The 18,045-nt window shown below is 48.9% G+C and overlaps 1 protein-coding gene across 1 annotated transcript; it reads left to right on the top strand.

Annotated features, from left to right (window-relative positions):
* Window positions 1–444: 444 nt before the first annotated feature.
* LOC126518296 (G-protein coupled receptor moody-like) lies at window positions 445–16,439 on the top strand. Its single transcript, XM_050168140.3, has 3 exons — window positions 445–1,546; window positions 10,958–11,375; window positions 14,486–16,439. Exons 1-3 carry the CDS (start codon window positions 1,336–1,338, stop codon window positions 14,820–14,822), a joined length of 966 nt encoding a protein of 321 aa, XP_050024097.2. The 5' UTR covers window positions 445–1,335; the 3' UTR covers window positions 14,823–16,439.
* Window positions 16,440–18,045: the final 1,606 nt, after the last annotated feature.

Below are 18,045 nucleotides of genomic sequence, written 5' to 3'. Positions count from 1 at the left end.
TATTGTACCGTCTAAGTGTCGCCAGGCGACGTCATGCCCAGCGCACGTCATAGATGCGTCCTATACGTGCTTGCCGTTAAGATTCACACATTTGCGCGGAACGGCATGAAAACAAATTAAAGCCGCGTTATTACATCTCCGTTCGACACACTTTCCTTCTTTTGTGTCTTCCGCCGCTGCAGTCGTTCTTCGAGAAACGCGCAGACCTCGTCTAAAAACGAACACGACGTTCCACGTAAAATGTGGTGTGCCCTTCCATACATATGAGCTGCTTCCGAGTTTCTAAAATACGCGGGAGCACACTCATCGTATGGCACCGCACCTTCGGCGACCGCGCGGCGGCTCGGGGCGGATCGGCGGGCGCTCGCGACGTGATCGCAGCCGAGCGTTCTTTCTTCCGGCTTTGCAGGCCCACGTCGCCCGCCGCCCTCCACGGGAAGCGGACGCCACGGTATCGCGCCGGCGACACCACGTCATACGGCCGGGGTGAACGTAATCGGCCTGCAGAACCCGGGAGCATCCGGCCACCGCGATCTCCTTACGTGACACACACACACGTCCCAGGAAGGCCTGCATGCAGGTCCCATATACCGCCGCCCGACGACGTTCCTATACAGCCCGCGATGCTGCATGTCGAAAGGGGCGGCGTTACGCGAGCGCTGTTTCCAGGGGTCGATTCCACCGGAACGCGCGAGATCGACGGGCGCCCGGTTGGGGAAACGCCGAAGTTCGGAAGCACACAGAAGCCGCGAGCGCGTGGCAACGAGAATCGGAGGAGCTCGACCGAGTTTGTGCAACGTCTCGTACACGTACCACTCGACTCTGCAAACGGGCCGTGGAAGTATAGCTGAGGAAGCCAGCAAAGGAATCGCAGAAGGCTGTACCGGCATAGCTGCAAGTATACTTGAGGAACTCGATCCCTAGCTTCTGTGGCAAAGTATAGTGGCCCACGCGACGTTGCAAAAAGAACCTATACGAAACTTCAAGTCCTTCAGCACGACCAAACAAGCCGTATAGGCTACGAAGGCTTCGCCTAACCCTCCTCGCAGCATCTCCACCGTTCGTTTTTATTAAACATCTCCGTACACATCCTTCTGCGTACGTGACATCCAACTCTGGATTTGGAACTTTGGCCTTCGGGCACTTGGTGAACAGCTGGAGCGTGCTACAGTCATACAACGCGGCGTCACGGCAATCCAAGAAGCTTTTGTAAACCGTCGAACGGGGTAGCGCTGCAGCCAATAAACACATATCCCCGTCGACAGAGAAATCAAAATGGCGCAAGCTGAGCTTCGATGGCGTTGAACTGGCGCGGTGCAAGTGCAAAGGTTGGACATGCCTTCGCCTGCGAACCCGGTGCAATTTTCCTTGCTGGCCTTCCTGTCGGTGCTGGGCAGTGTGGTGAACCTGGCCACGGCTTGGGCCTTACTCCGAGACGCGAGACTGCGCGGTCGGGCGACTAGTTGCTTCCTGGTCAACCTGTCCCTGGCGGACCTGGCGTTCAGTCTGTTCAACGGACCCCTGGATTCGGCCGTCTTCTACTACGGTGAGACGTCTTGCCTCGATCGTGAGCTGTCGTTCTTCACGGTTGTTCATTACCAACGAAACAATTCAGAGCTAACCGCTCGTTATTTTTTTTCTGTGTTTGTTTTATATTCTCGGCCCTGTCGTATTTGCGTCGTAAATTCGTGCGCGAGCGAGCTGGGTGCATGCGAAAATATTTCGCATGCGTATTCCGTACTTCCGAAGCAGTATATAATGTAATTAGACGGATTAAACATCAATTCCTTTCACATCTTTGCCGCTTGATTAGCATGGCAAAGATACGAAATTACGATTTTGCACATGGAACGTTTCAGTGGCGCTTTCGCGTATAGTGCAGTCCTGATAGCTAGGGATTGTGTGTCTGTTACGGAAAGAGCACAAGTGTAATCGCTACAGATAATTGCCATATATGACACTTTGTTCCCAACCACAGCAAAACAAATGGTTGTGAAAAGCAAGCTCCTCCCGCTCCCTTCCACCCCCCAGCCTCTAATCCTTATAAATGAAGGGGTCTTTAATTGCTTACACAGTTTTGCAAGTAGATCTGAGAGTAAGGGTTCAGAGAGGCTGCGGGAAACTTGTTGGGCTCTTATTCTCACAGAACGAACCGGCCAACGGCGACGAAGCTGCTGGCATCGGGCGGCTGTGTTTCTCAATCATTGTGTCACCTCGAACTCCTTGCCGCTCATTTAGTCATGGACGCATTAGCCTTTCCGCAGGATGTGTGTGTGTGTGTGAGAGAGAGAGAAAGTACTGCCGACAAGGCCACGATACAAGTTTGCACGCTACACGTATATTATATACGCGATGGACTTCCTTACTGGCTAATGTATACCCTGCAGGGAGAGCCAAACGACACAGCTGCTTCAAGCCTCATACAATCAGTCATATATGTCCGCAGCCCATTGGCAACCGTTTTCTGTTGCTTCGGGTGTGACTTAATTATCAATAAATGTGGCGTGCGCTGATAACAGACGTGCGAGACCCGCGAGGAACTTTGCCAAGAAACGTAATGAGTTTCTGCTCTCCATGGGCTGTGACTGCGTCACACTTGGCAAGTGGTTTAACGAATGCGGGTATATACGAGTTGTCAGCACCGACTCTTCACAGCTCGTATGCAGGTGAATGCGGCTTATAGGCTAACCGAAGTCAGCACAGATTATCGACTAACGCCTGTTCAAGACTGAAACGTCAATTTGTGCAGCATAGGGCAAAACACCGTTAAGAGCATATAATTAAGACTCCTCCGCGGCATCCAAAGATCGGTTATTCTGTGCATACTTCAGTAGCGCACTTCGAAGGAACATCGCCGAATGTGTGTTTTCCTTTCTCTTCTTTTATTGAAAACTTTGCCCTGTGGAAAGTAAGCATATATTACACTGTACATATTTTGTTATATATTCAATGAAGCCCAGCAGGAATGCGAGCGTATCTTTCCCGCGCGAACGTATTTTATTACCGCGGGAAAGTATAGAGGCTGCGCTGATATCTGTGCACCTTCTCGAACGAGTCCAGCGGGACACCGCGTGCGGGGAAAACTTGGTCACCGATAGCGATCGGACGATAACACACATACGGACGTATACCTTATGGTTTCTCGCTCCGTGAAATTCGGCCATATCAGAGTTACTCGTTTAGCTTGGCGGCACGCGGTGCCCGGCGCGACCGCCTCATTAGAATACACGGGCTGCGTGCGCGGAGAACTCATTATACGACGCCGGATGCCTCGACGGGAGGTGCGATCCCACGGTTTCCGTGCTGGAAAGTGTTTCTTTTATTTACACTGCGCGCAAGGGCACTGACCGCCCGTGTGCTAACGTATATTTACGTGTTGTTGATGTTTTTCTCCCACGCGTATACACACAACCAACCAAAAGCGAAGCACATATAACTGACGCTTTCCGTAACGCGCGGGTTCTCAGTCTGAGCTGAGAGAGAAGGTTTCGGGTACAAGCTGCATGTCGGTATAATCTAACACGAACCATGTTCGGTGTGAAACTCGCGTTAAAGAAGGACGCTGTCTCTATAAACTGTTGATGGAAATTACAGTTTAGGCAAGAGCCATTTCCCGATATATAAGGTGGTTCGGTGTGAAACTCGCGTTAAAGAAGGACGCTGTCTCTATAAACTGTTGATGGAAATTACAGTTTAGGCAAGAGCCATTTCCCGATATATAAGGTGAAATCAGTATCATCAACAGGTATCAGCTATAGAAGAGGCACACAGCTAAAAAAAACCCCGCATGTTGGTTTTTGGTTGTGTACACATAGCGCATGTGGACACAGTAGCGCTATGGCATCCGTCTGCATCAGCCCAATGACCTCCTGTTGCACGCTTCGTCCCATTACGGATGTACGCGTCTAATCAAAAGATAATTCACTGTTTCCAAATCGTCTTTCATATGCGCTTAACAGAAAGCGTGGACAACAATGGAGACTCAGGGTATCCTTGCTTCAGTCCTCGGTGAATTGCCTCAAATTCATCGCCTTTCCGGCCTTCCTACACAATTTGTACTCAGTTGTCCCTGTCGGTTGTCCGCGGATGGGAATCGAAACCGCGGCCTGCACTGTAAAATAATTTGCAGACATTAAATTGAACAAGATGTGTAAATCGGTTTATAATATACCCTTATACCAAAAAAGGGTATAAGGGTGCGAGTAATAGGCCGATTTACATCCTTACTCCCGTTTAAGGGTGTACTATTGCGGGCAAATGTGTTGGTGCGTTGTAGCCATTATAGGTCTTCAATGGCTTCTTTACCTGTGCATATCACGAACTGCAAACGTGTGCTTAATCGAGCGTTGTGTAAACAAATTTCAGTAGGAATTTGAAATTCTGCATTGAACAGGTGCACGCAAAGATGTCGGATCGTGGCGCATCAAGGCCAACGCAACTACTACGATAATTTGCCCATTTTGTTTTCTAATCAGTTGCACATCGTTCAGTACTCTATGATGTACGTTAACATGCGATATATGCGCCAGGTCTTCCCCAACCTCTGCCGCCGCCTCGCCTGCCATTTGAACAAGTGGGTATTGATCTTCTGGGCCCATTTCCCCGATCATCTAACGACAACCGATGAGTGATCGTATGTGTCGACCATCTGACCCGTTACGCGGAAACGGCGGCCGTACCATCTTCAACAGCTGCGGCCGTTGCAACGTTTTTGCTTCGATTCATTATTCTTCGGCATGGCGTCGTACTTGATACCTCCGGAGCTGCTGTTCTTGAAGAGTCTTTTCATCGGCGGAAGCGATGAGGTGTGCAACAGACATGGACACAGTGTATGGAGTCAGAGCATTTCACTCTTCAATAGTATGCGGTGATGTTCACTTCACTCCTGACCCTGTTTTACTCATGAAAGTTCACTGCCAACTGAAGCAAAACTTGACAATAAATAGTTGCAGCGAAGCAAGCGTTTTATTTCCGCTCAATAAAGAATTAGGTTTTCGCCATTCCTCTATGATAGACGAGTGAAAACGTATAAAATTACACGCTTATAATTTTATTTTTGTGGTTAGCTCCTTATTTAGGTAACAGGGAAAGTTTGGAGTACGAACTAGTTTCAGCCTTGCTGGGAACAGTGGCCGGCGGTTATGAGGGCGTGGGCGGGGCTTCACTGCAGACTTGAGTTGTACCCGACTGTAATCAGTGACAGTTTGTGGACCTAACGAACGACATATCGTAGTGCCCTGATTGACTTATCACGATACTTGTTTCCACGAAACAGCTCTGGCTCGTCATCATACACTGCACCTGTGTTTCTACACTGCATCAGCAAATTTTGTGCTCGTGCCATGATTGCCAAAAAGTGTGATCCTCGTAGGGGGCGAGAAACGTGTACTTCAAAGAGACCCGGTGGTGTTCCTTCCAAGAAAGCCCGTTTCGCGACTAATGCCTTCGTGGTTTTTCAACCTGTCTCACGTTGGGGAGGTAAAAAAAAAAAAAGAAGTGCAGGAAACACGGTGTCGAAGCAATAGCGCAGCTGCGCCACGGGCCAAGACACAGTGGCTGTACCTCTTTGACGGCCTGTTTGGTCGCTGCACCGCGGCGAGGTCGGGTCGGTGACCCCTGAATACGGCACTCGAAAAGTCTCGGTGCTTGCGGGCGAGGTTGGGGTCCGAAGTGTGCGCGCACTTCGACAATTCTTTCGCGGCCATTGAAAAATTTTTAACGGGTTGTCATACACAAGACGCGAAAGAGCCCGTCAACCAGTGCCGCGCACGCGTACAGTCCAACCCCCCCCACTCCTCCCCCCCCTTTCTGCTGCCATTCTCCGACGCGTATACCCGGCAGCCCTGCTTTGTCGCCGTTTCTGGGGAAAAAAAACAGGACCCCCAAGTCGCCGTGACGGTGGATGGATGAGTGCCGCGTTCTAGGAACGCCCCAGCGGGCCACGAACGAACGACAACGATCGCGCAAGCCGATTGCTTCTCGAATCTCGTCGGCGCATTGTTGGGAGCCCTGTCCGCTGGGGTGGGCGCCGCCGAAAGGGAAGGAGCTGCTAGTTTGATAAAGAGGCTTAGGCATAGAACCTGGTTCACCTGCCGGTTAATTAAAAGAGAGCACTACAACGTTTCGTCTCGTGCGATAGCGCGAGCGTTTAACTGCAAGGCAGGAAGAGACGCGAGGTGATGCTTCAACATTAACTAGCTCGATCAGTTATACGCTACTAAATTGCAACGCTGGTACAAGAACGAAAAGGATGACGCAGGGAACGTATCAGTACTCGACCAGGCGAAGACGTAGTACCCTTTCGCACTCCGTCAGGCGTCTGAGCTGTGCTCCGCACCACGTATCACCGGATTCAGCCGGAACGGCGCCCAAGATGGATACAGGCGTAACCTAACCGTTTCCAATTCGTTAGAATAAACCAGACTTCCTCCAACACATTACCTGTTGCCTCTGGCGTTCCGCAGGGATCCGTGCTGGGTCCTCTTTTGTTCTTGCTTTATATCAATGACATTGGCAATAATCTATCTGTAAAAATTAAACTTTACGCGGATGACTGTATACTATATGGCGAAATTGACTCACCCCAAGATCAAATCAGGCTAAATAGTGACTTAGGCAAAATAGTTGCATGGTTTGCCATCAATGGCAAATGGCTATTAACTATAAAAAAACCATCTTTATGAGAATAACAGTAAGGAAAAAGCCCCCTTCTCTTCCACTATTTTGCCCAGAACACTTATGTCTCCGAAGTATCTCACTATTAAAATCTCGGTATACACATATCCCACAATCTTTCCTGGTCAGAACATACTGACACTGTAATGGCTAATTGTCTTCGCAAATTGTTCACCCTCAGACGGTCGCTAAAATTCTCCACACCAGCTGTCCGCATCCTGTCATATAATACAATAGTTCGTCCTACTTTAGAATATGCTATGATCATTTGGGACCCCTACACAAAAACAAATATTTAAAAATTTGAAAGAATTCAAAAGAAAGCTGACCGATTTATCTACAATTCTTACGGTCGAACTTCTATAACAGATCTCCTTAAACGTAGTGGTTTCTCTTCGATTACAGAACAAAATCGTGTTTCCCGATTAAAATTATTTTTTCAGCTAATGAATGGCCACTAACATATTCATACCTCACACATCTTAACACCTTTAACCGGTTATGCTACTCGTCATAAACACTCCCAAGCAGTAACCCCGCTAACACCGCACAACAACTGCTTCAAATACTCTTATTTTACAAGAACAATAGTTGATTGGAATAAACTTCCTGATGAAGTCGTTACACAAAATTCCTTACCCCGTTTACAGGCGCACCTGCATTCAAGACTCAACCGCAAATAGTTTATTTGCTCCTTTCCTCATGCATTTTGTCCTTTTGCCATGTTGAATTCAAGCGTCGGCATGATTGCTTGAACTGTATGTTTGTATGAATATACTTGTATGTTCCCACCCTGCTAAGATCTTGTAAAAGATCGCAGTATCTATAAATAAATAAGTAAATAAATAAATAAATAAATAAATAAATAAATAAATAAACGTGAACGATGAGAAACGAATCGAATCGAGGAAAAGAAATCTTTGCACCGGCCGGAATCCCTCGAATCCTTGTACCGTCCGTGGCCCTGGTCTCGAAAAATTTCACCAATGTTTCCGGGAGAGCCAATTTGTAGCCGTCGCAAACCGCGTGCTTTTGCGCTGTATAACTAGTATTAGAATGCGTGGATTACTCTATGAACACACAGCAGTAAAGACAGGCGTGTGAGGTATATCATTGTCCGATGAACATATGACGGGTGACTCAAAAGTTAGAAAAAACACACTGCGTTGCATCTGTATTACGAATCGTGCATACGCTACTCCGCCGATGAGGATAGCAATAGGGGCTTGTTGGTACGGCATATATTATTTTGTTATAGCGCAAGCTTGACATGGACAATAGAAGGCACATCTGACACACACACAGCGCTACTTTCAACAACAGGAAAGTAGCCCTGTTGTTGAAAGTAGCGCTGTGTGTGTCATATGTGCCTTCTATTGTCCGTGTCAAGCTTGCGCTATAACAAAATAAGATATGCTATTCCGCCGCCAGGCAGATGATTGTACTGGTATTATGTAAGCGTTTAATGACTAGGGGACAGCGGAAACGTAAATATATCAAGCTTATGCGCCACCATGCTCCCAGGCGCTTTTCGAAGGCAACGAGTGGTGGTTTAATCACCACCACGAGCTATAATACGGAACTTATTTGTTGGCGAACATGGCATCATTCATTCACACCGCGTGATTTGTGTTGTCTATGTCAATGCTATGCCGCGAACATCGCCGCTTAAACCATCAAAGAAGCTTCTGAACGTCACACACACACACACACACACACACACACACACACACACACACACACACACACACACACACACACACACACACACACACACACATATATATATATATATATATATATATATATATATATATATATATATATATATATATATATATATAATCCCACGCCGCCGAATTTTAACGCATGAATTGGAAATGCACCGCATTTCAGCGAAGTTCCCGCGCCGTCTGATCGCGACGGTATAAGAACGGGAGCATTTGGACAACCATACACGGTCAAAAACTACGGTGACACTGTCCGAAGCACAGCGGCACGGCAACTACACGCAGTCCCATACAACGCAATATACAACTGCCCGCAGTCGAGACAGCATGGCGCAGAGCGTGCCAGCGAAGTACTTTTGCTACAGAACGAAACCTGCGGAAGCAGCAGCCCGAAAAGAAAGTTTGGCGGATACACGGTCTGCCGCAGGATGATCTGTGGTGGATGTTATTTAGCGCCCCAGTATGCAGTCAAGACGGTCCGTTACGTATATGCGCGCGCACAGGGACTAACATCCCACGCGTGCACCAGATAGGAAGACAAAGATTGGGGACCTGAAACGATGGACGGACCACTTGTTAGTCATCGGACTAAAACCGTAGGGGTATTTGTCGGAGGTATGCGATATATGCAGTCGAGGTAGTACGAGGCTGCGCGACAAAATTCCGTTACCGCATCTGGACGCCGTTGGCGCAAGACATGAGCAAGTTAGTGAACACGGTATGCCCCAGGAGGATCGGGTCTAAACGTCCCATCGGGAACAACATGGGCAGCATAGTATGTGACGCACATGGCACGTGTCGTGTAGGAATGCAGCTCGCGCCGGATGCGAAGGCCAAGGTTGCGGACCTGTAACGAGAGATGGGTCACTTGTTAGTCATCCGAGAACTTAACGCGGCACACAGCATGCATGGACAAAGAGATGCGGAAGACCGTAACCGGTTAGAAGGAAATGAAAAAGGAAAACAGACATTTACGTCAGCAACGGCCTGTAGACAGAAAGCAATATGCATTCTTCAGTGCCGCTACAGATGCAGCTGACGAGATAATTCCGCATATGCCGTTTAGCTCCGCGAAAGCACATTTCGCCCGAGCATGCTGCGACACGAAATCGGAAGAGGACCATGTCTGCTCGCCTGCTTTGTTCACTTAGTCATAAAGATATATTTCTAAGTCTAAAGCGTAGTGTGAAACGAGTCTAAAGCGTAGTGTGAAACGAAGGTTCACAAGTGAAATGCTATTAAGCCGCTATGTGGTTATTCCGAAGCTCCTGCGTAAACAGGCTTTGACGTTGTACGTGTCGAGGTGTTTCCCGAGTTTTCGGAGTTTTTGTCACAGTCTGCATGGGATGTGCACGAGTGCCATGATGAGGCGCCGTGTACACAGCATAGGTGCACAGTGCGTTGTTCATTTTGTCGAACGTGGTGCGCCAGTATACTCGCGAGTGGGTCGACCCGAGTATACTTCATGAAAATCCCTCATGAAATAATCCGCCAGCTTACTCTGCTTCTACCGTAAGGATCGATGCCCGGCTCTGTCCAGGCTTTTGAACCGGGCACCGATGTCCCCGATTCTCGAACGTAGCCAAGGATTCAAAACAACGGGCTTTTCTTTTTTTCCTTGCGAGCCTGGAAGGACTCGATTCTGGCCACTGTGTAGTTTAGCGCAAGCCGGACAGATTTGTTTCTTTATATATTTTCTTTTCGTGCTAAAATGTGGACGTGTAACTTTAAAAATTTGCCGCTCAGTTATCGGTACACAATGTACTCGGCTATTCGTCACGATCACGTATGCGAGGTTCGTCCAATTACCTGTGCAGGGACAAGTGCTCTCCATCGTGCTTGATGAGCCGGATAACTATATCCACATTCAGAGTAGGTCTTTTCTGTAACGTCGATTGTGACCGGCTTCCACACTGCATGGCTCTTAAAAGCGGTGTTGCGCTTTTCGAGGACAACGCGACACTCTTGCCAGATTTTGATTGTGTTGCGCGCCTCTTCCCATCATGCCCGCAATAACTCCCCCCTCCAAACCACCCCCTTTTTTTTAATATCTCTCTTCCGGTCTTCCTTCACCCCTCAATCCTTGCGCACGTTCTCTTCCCGTGCAGTGTAGCGAACCGAACCGCTACTGGTTCCTCCCATTTTATTCGCTCCGTTCACCTGTTATGCACGTACTGCCTATCCATTTCTCCATTATCGGCCTTCGGCCACCCAAACATTTTGATCCTTCCTTCACGGGCATGTGTCCGCACTGTGCGGAGAAGTCTTTGGACATCTACCACATGGTGTGGGCCTGCCAACCCAACCCAGCTATTGCCCCTCACCCCAGCCCCACTCGGAAAGACTGAGAGGCGGCCATGCTCGGTTGCTATGACCTGCAGGCCCAAAGGGCCTTGGTCGAGCGCGCCCGGGCGGAGCCCGCGCCATGGACTGGGGTCCCGTACTAGGGAACCCACCTTGTATTTTAAGGGCCGGGCCGTTGAGGACCGGCCCATGCGTACCTCCATGTGCTTCTCTTCTGAGAGAAATAAACAGTTTTTCAACACCGCCAGGCGGCTGGTCGCACGGTGACCGGCTCTGCGTCGCGGCCGCCCTAATGCGCCACGTCGCCGTGGGCAGCTCGCTGGCCAGCATCCAGCTCATCACGCTCAACCGGTACACCAGCGTGGTGCGGCCGAGGTCCTACGCTCGCATCTTCAGCCCCGGCAGCTGCCTCCTGCTGGCGGCCCTCTGCTGGGTCCTGCCGGCGGGGCTGCTGCTCCCCGCGGCGCTGTCGGTGCCCGGCGCCAGCCTGGGCTGGGACGAGCGGCTCGAGAGCTGCACGGTGATGCCCAGCCTCGTGTACCGGCCCGTGCTCTACCTGGGCTCGGCGCTGCTGCCGCTGCTGCTGTTCGCCGCCTGCTACCCGCGGCTCTTCCTGGCGCTGCGCCACTCCCGCCGGAGGCTCACCTCGCACCTGGGGACGCTGCAGTGAGTGTGTAATTATACCCTGCGATATCACTCCTCATGCAAAAAAAAAAAAAAGAAAGTGAGGCGTGCAGACAGGACACAAGAGAAGAGAATTAAGTGGACAACACGAGTTGTCCACTTCCCTTGTGTCTTGTCTGCACGCCTCACCTTTTTTATGCATAATGAATCCTTACCAACTAGCTCAGCTTTCGTGTTGTCCACTTCTCTTGTGTCCTGTTTGCACGCCTCGCCTTTTTTATGTATAATGAATCCTTACCAACTAGCTCAGCTTTCTGTCATTCTAAGATATCACTCCGTTAAGTTTACTACAGAGACACGACCTTGTATATACTGCCTTGTGGGGCGCGCTAAGGTCTGAATCCGAGCTATAGTTATAAGGCAACGCTGTTGAAAGAACCAACGCAAAAGACGCGATAAGCGAGTGGCAGACAGTTAAACGTATACTATATAGACCTCCGACTTCCAACTCTTGGGAATTGTAAGCCCCTTAAGTATGTGATTGCCACTTGCTTGCTAGTCCCATCTTTCGCGTTGTTCACTACAATGAGGGCTTGTAGAGGATTATGGGCCTAGTCAGAACTGTTGACATAGCTTTAAAAAAAATATAGCCGTAAACGTTAAGTACGTAAACATGAATTGAAAAGAGACTGCGAGCAGCGCACCTCGGGGCCGACACACGCTGCGACGTTCTGCTTAGCTGCTCAAAAACGACGACAACCAGAACAAAATTATTTGCTTTCTCTTTCTCTCTCTTTCATTGTGAGCTTTACATTCTGACGCTCTTCCGTTTTTAAGCTATTTATGATTTCCTTTTTTCTTTTACCATCTCCAGTTTTTATCAAGGTCCTCCTATTCTGTTAAATCTGCCCGAGCGTTAATAAATCTTACAGTGACTTGACAAGTGACTGTACACTGCAAAAAACAAATAATTGTAAGCATGCGCAGTGGCTTTTAAAGGGACACTAAAGGCAAATAATAAGTCAAGCTAAAGTGATAGGTTAGTCCTCGAGAATCTCTAAGGCGTCAATATTATCGCGAACAGAGCCTGAATTATCGAGAAACAGAGGTAAATGCAGGACATGATTAGATTCCCCCGGAGCATTCCAGTACTTGCCTGATGACGAAAGCACTCCTCAGTTAAATTATGTGACTATCATCATCATCATCATCATCATCATCATCAGCCTAGTTACGCCCACTGCAGGGCAAAGGCCTCTCCCATACTTCTCCAACTACCCCGGTCATGTACTAATTGTGGCCATGTTGTCCCTGCAAACGTCTTAATGTCATCTGCCCACCTAACTTTCTGCCGCCCCCTGCTACGCTTCCCTTCTCTTGGAATCCAGTCCGTAGCTCGTAGTGACCATCGGTTATCTTCCCTCCTCATTACATGTCCGGCCCATGCCCATTTCTTTTTCTTGATTTCAACTAAGATGTCGTTTACCCGCGTTTGTTGCCTCACCCAATCTGCTCTTTTCTTATCCCTTAACGTTACACCCATCATTCTTCTTTCCATAGCTCGTTGCGTCGTTCTCAATTTCAGCAGAACCCTTTTCGTAAGCCTCCAGGTTTCTGCCCCATATGTGAGTACTGGTAACACACAGCTGTTGTACACTTTCCTTTTGAGGGATAGTGGCAACCTACTGTTCATGATTTGAGAATGCCTGCCAAACGCACCCCAACCCATTCTTATTCTTCTGGTTATTTCAGTCTGTGACTCAATGTGACTCAATGACTCAATGTGACTCAATGTGACTATAACGTTGCACAAAACATCCTTGTATTGTATAGGACGAAATAAAATGCTACTTGTCATGTTCCATTTCACATTTAGAAGAAAGAACTCATTGAAATAACCCTGACAACGACGCGGGCGGGCGAAAGGTTTCGTTTTCGATCGACTCCGCGCCACCAACGCTTTGACCTTTGAGTAGTTTCGTTATCACGTAGTGCGGCACTAGTTTTGCTGGCTTACGAAACTCGCACAAAGTGCAAGTAGCACAGAATTCAACTTCCATGCGATGTCGTGGGATGCCCGAACGGTCTACGCCACTTGACCAAAGAGCAGCTGCAGCGGTGAATTCGCCACTCTGTTACAGTGTACTAGAATATCTTCAAGTATTCTAGTTCACTATAACTCTGTCTTGGCTCGGTACCGCCGTCTGTTAATGACGATAGCGATCTAAAGAAAGGAAAGACGCTTGATTCTGCAACCCGTGAGGGAGAAAAAGGTGGTGATGGCGTATGCAACGTCACCACTCCCCCGGTTGGGTGGCGGGAGATTTGAATTGCGATAAACGTATTCGGACCCTTCAGATGCAATTTTCTCGTAAACTATTTCCTTGGCACGAAGCAAGCGTTGCGAGGTTTCTGGAATGGCATTTAAACAGTCTACGTCGACTTAGTATTTGCCTTTAGTGTCCCTTTAAACACGTCACCTGCTGACAATAAAATAGACGGAAGTAAGCACTGTGTGTCTGCTTGCCACTCGCCGAGTCGCGTCTCTTGCGCTGGTTCGGTCAAAGATCTAGGCAGTTTGTGCAGTCACCAAGTTTATAATACGGTAACGACGTACGGCATTTTACGACGCACATCATGTAGACTACAAGTGGCACTAGCCACCGAATCGGTATTTTAGCCATGCTCTCGAGGGCACCGAACGCTGAGCACATGTGCGTTTGATGCAACTACACCGCCATCTGTCCATATTCCCGCTATCTATTGTACACGCTTTCGTGTGCTGGTTAATACGTAATTGTTAATTTAGGATTATATACATAGAGGTGCTCGCAGAAATAATGTAACAATCAGTGTTATTGCATCAGCAAAATAAGGCACTCCTACACATTCGTAAGGCACATGTAATGACGTGCCTTTCGTGCACTCTCGGATCAGTTAATGGTGCAACACCGAGGTTTTCGCCGGAGTTACGCGCCCCATAACAAAGTTAATGCCGAAAATGAAGGTGCGCCTGCAGGCCCGGCGCCTTTTGTACGGCATTACACCCTATTGCGTTTTGAAGTTTTTCGAGTTCGAAAATCGTTATACTGGAGTGCCATATTCTACATTAGGTGACAGCGGAACTCTTTTTCCGCCGCGCACGCTTGCAGGTCCATAGCGCTGCAGCCTTCGACCAGCGCTCCAGACTTGAGCCGGGAGCCGATGCAGCCGACGCGCTCGAACTCGATCTGCGCCGGCCGAGGTCGCGAGCGTCAGCTGCTCGGGGTGCTGGGCGCCATCCTGTGTTCCTTCTGCATCTGCTACCTGCCGCTGCTGATCAGCGTCGGACTGAACCAGACGCCGCCGCTCGTTGTGCACGGCCTGTTCTACGCGGCGCCCTGCATCAACCCGCTCGTCTACGTGGCCATGAGCCGGGACTACCGGCGGGCGTACGCGGCCCTGTTCTGCTGCGGTGGTGGTGATGGTGGACAGTCCAACGAGGGTTGACCGGCGCCCTCCAGGCGTCGGCGGCGTGACAAAAGCGTCACGTGACTCGCTTTCTTCGGCGCATACGAGCCGATGGAACTTCTTTCCCGTTTCGAGCCGTGGCGTTGTTGTTGTTTTGGCATTACTTGTGGTGGAAGAACTTGTCTGTACTCGTGGATGTGATGCCGCTGTGCGTTCCATACTTCCTCAAACTGGCTGCCGGTGGCCGCGAAACGGTGCTTCCTTTTTTTTTCTCCTCGTCTGTATATAGCGTGAAAGTGCGAGCATCTTGTAGTTCAGGCTTTTATAAATGCATTCCTTGCCGAGAAGAGGCCGTGTTGTTCCCAACATCCTGCAGACTTCAGGTCGTGCATTCTTCGTGAACACGAAAAGCCCCGCTGCTGGTTAGCATGGGCTTATACCGTATTTCTGCCGCTCGTGGTGCGATAACTATTCTACATGGCACCCCGAATCAAGGCGTCCATCTTTGTAGATGGGAGCATGACAGAAATGCTGCTGAAGATATGCGGCACCATTCTGATGCGGTCGCAACTAGTGGACAGCAGATCGACGACTGACCCCAGCGCTATCGTTGCGTAAGCGACGAAAAATGTACCAAGTGCAAGCAGCGAGCTAGGGCCATTCCTTTTAAAGCGCAGCTCTTGGCGCCCCCCTCCTGCGGCGAGCATCGGCGTTCCCGGCGTAACTGAGCGAACTAGCACAGCGAAAGATGAGAGCGGACGCTGCGCACAGCGGGAGGCGAAAAAGCGGTGAGAGAGGGGAGGCGCGAGGAGGAAAGCGGAGGAAGGTATGGCAAAAGCGTGGGAAAGGCGTAGTGCGGCGACGGAGGCTACGAGATGGCGCCAGAGTAGTTCGCGCCGTCTGGGAGTTTGTCGGCGCCGGCTACTGTGAATCCCGCTCACGCGTCACCCACGCGCTGCCTCTCGCGATCTTCCGATTAGAGAGGCAGTCGCGCACACTTCGCTCCGTTTGCCACGTGCCGCAAGAGACAGATTGTCGACGCCAGCCAATATATCGCAAAACGAAAACACGTACGCAGCTGCCCTGAAATTTTGCATTAGGGAGTATCGTAATCGTAGGGGAATTTAGATTCATGGAAGACTGGTTACTTGCTGCTTGGCCTACTTGTACACAAATCCCTTCGGGAGTTCTCTGGACAGTGTTATAGCGTCGAGCAGTGAAGTTCGTGTACTGCGCGTGGCAACTGAAAGCTGTGAATGGCGCATACGCGAGTCCAGGCTTATCAACGGTGGACAGGTCGAAAGCTGGATTTCTACGACCAAGGTCGCGTCAGAAGTTGGCTACACGGGACAACAACCTGCGGATGGATGCTGAGTTAGTGGGGGAAGCGAACCTGGAAGGGCGTTTTTTGACAGGGTACGCAATGTATAAATTTCGTCATCAGACTTTATATCGCTGCATGACAGAATTTTCGCGATTTCCGCCAACAGCCCGCATATTTGTCCCGCTTTACAGCTCGCATTGTCACAACATGCAAGCTTTAATATGAGAACGCGCTTTCGAAAACATAATGGGGAATTATTCCAGGTTTTACATGTTTGGCCGAAAACACGAAATGCCGAGCTCGAATAAAAGAAATGTAAAAATCGACCGTAAGTAGATATTTTTGTGCTCTTTTTCCCGCTCCAATTATATCTACCTTATACTGCCAATAAAATCAACCGATATTATGAACTGAAGTGTGCCAATCGCTGCTATGAGGCGCGTGTCCCAATAGTCCCAATGTGCTAGCTTGCACGAGGGAAGAAGTGCAGCAAAGTCTCGTACCATGCATGCATCTATGGGGCAGCGGGTAGAGAGAGCACCGGGCCACTGTGCTGGGGATTATGGTCCAAATCCCTCCACCAGACACGTGCCTATTATTGAAAAGGCCCCAAGTGAGACGCGACAGGAACCTTAAACGGCAACAAGCCCGACAGGAGACCGTTGATACATGTTTTGATGAAACCTGCTTTCCGTTGTACTCGACGATCCTTTACCAAAAGGAGTTTCGTCAGTGAGACACGGTAAGCGATGCAGAACACGTGGCGCTGCTGCTTTAAATTGAAACTGACAGAACGTTAGAAAAATATATCTGCAACGTAAAAAGGAGGGGAACCAATTTTATTCTTGTTACAGCGCGATGAGCGTCGCTTACGGTCCGCCCTGCCCACACATTTCGCTTGTTCGGACATTTAGGAACTGCTGCCGGTTCCGCATTTCTAATGTTGCGACATCACGACAATGGCATGCATGCAGTCAGCTTGGCTGCAAAGTGTCATTTGGTGAGGATAGTGTTCGTTAAGTAGTTTGCAAACAATGTACAGCCTTCTCACAATTACGCCTACCATCCTGGTATTCACATTAGTTTGGCACTATGCAGTTCATTATGAAACACAAAGGGAGTAGTGCAACTAAGCAGTTTGTTTGGAAAGTTGAGGCTCTTCCAAGCATATGCGCTACGATATATAGTATTAACATCTGTGTAAAACTAGGTAAGCAAAACCAGAAATGTGCGTTTATTTCGCTAGTTCGGATGGTCCCGGAAGATCGTACATATTCATATTTAATTCAACCAAAGACAAATGTAATGCATCTATATGAAGCACCACACAATCTCCACTGCCGCATGCTACATCTAAAAAAGAAAAAAGAAAATATAGCATGCAGACTGTTTTAGCCAGAAAAGACTGGCCCTCAAGCAATGCAGCTTGCTCCAGTGCGTTGTCTACTATGGATGGTAGCAAAGCTATTGCAACTCTTGCTTCAATTGCAAGTCTGACAGCGCATAGTTGACGTGTATTAGAAATCTCCAGATCTTCCAACGGCGACTATTAATTTGATATTTGATTATCTCAAATGTTCATACACCCCTACTTAGTTCCACCCAGGATTCTATTGGAAGATCAAATGATATTGTTTGCTAGTGGTGCCCACTGCTTCTGGCATCAATCGTTAGATGTTCAGTTTATACAACATTCAAAAGCTGGCGTCTTTTAGGACATCGGCTAAAGTCAAAATCGGCACCTATAAGACTAAAATCTGCAGGCTACAATCTCGAGTGCTTGGCTTTAAATACTCACCCCCGACCACATTCCTTGTCGACATGGAACAATTGCGCGTGCCTCGAGCAGGAAGAGCTGATGCAATGTCTCAGACTCCGGGACCTCCTCCTGTATATTGGATTTCGTAATAACTTTACATATAGTAATAAAATTGGAGT

The sequence above is a fragment of the Dermacentor andersoni genome, chromosome 11 (genome assembly GCF_023375885.2).
Source record: "Dermacentor andersoni chromosome 11, qqDerAnde1_hic_scaffold, whole genome shotgun sequence".
In the NCBI taxonomy this organism is placed as follows: Eukaryota; Metazoa; Arthropoda; class Arachnida; order Ixodida; family Ixodidae; genus Dermacentor; species Dermacentor andersoni.
Note: the sequence above shows the minus strand (reverse complement) of the source record. Positions and strands in the feature narration are given on the sequence as shown.

Excerpts from the sequence above, each read along its gene's own strand:
- LOC126518296 (XM_050168140.3), top strand. The coding sequence starts at position 1,336 with ATGCCTTCGCCTGCGAACCCGGTGCAATTTTCCTTGCTGGCCTTCCTG. Across the intron at positions 1,547-10,957 it reads TTCGGCCGTCTTCTACTACG|GCGGCTGGTCGCACGGTGAC; the intron begins GTGAGACGTCTT and ends CAACACCGCCAG. Across the intron at positions 11,376-14,485 it reads TCGCACCTGGGGACGCTGCA|GTCCATAGCGCTGCAGCCTT; the intron begins GTGAGTGTGTAA and ends GCACGCTTGCAG.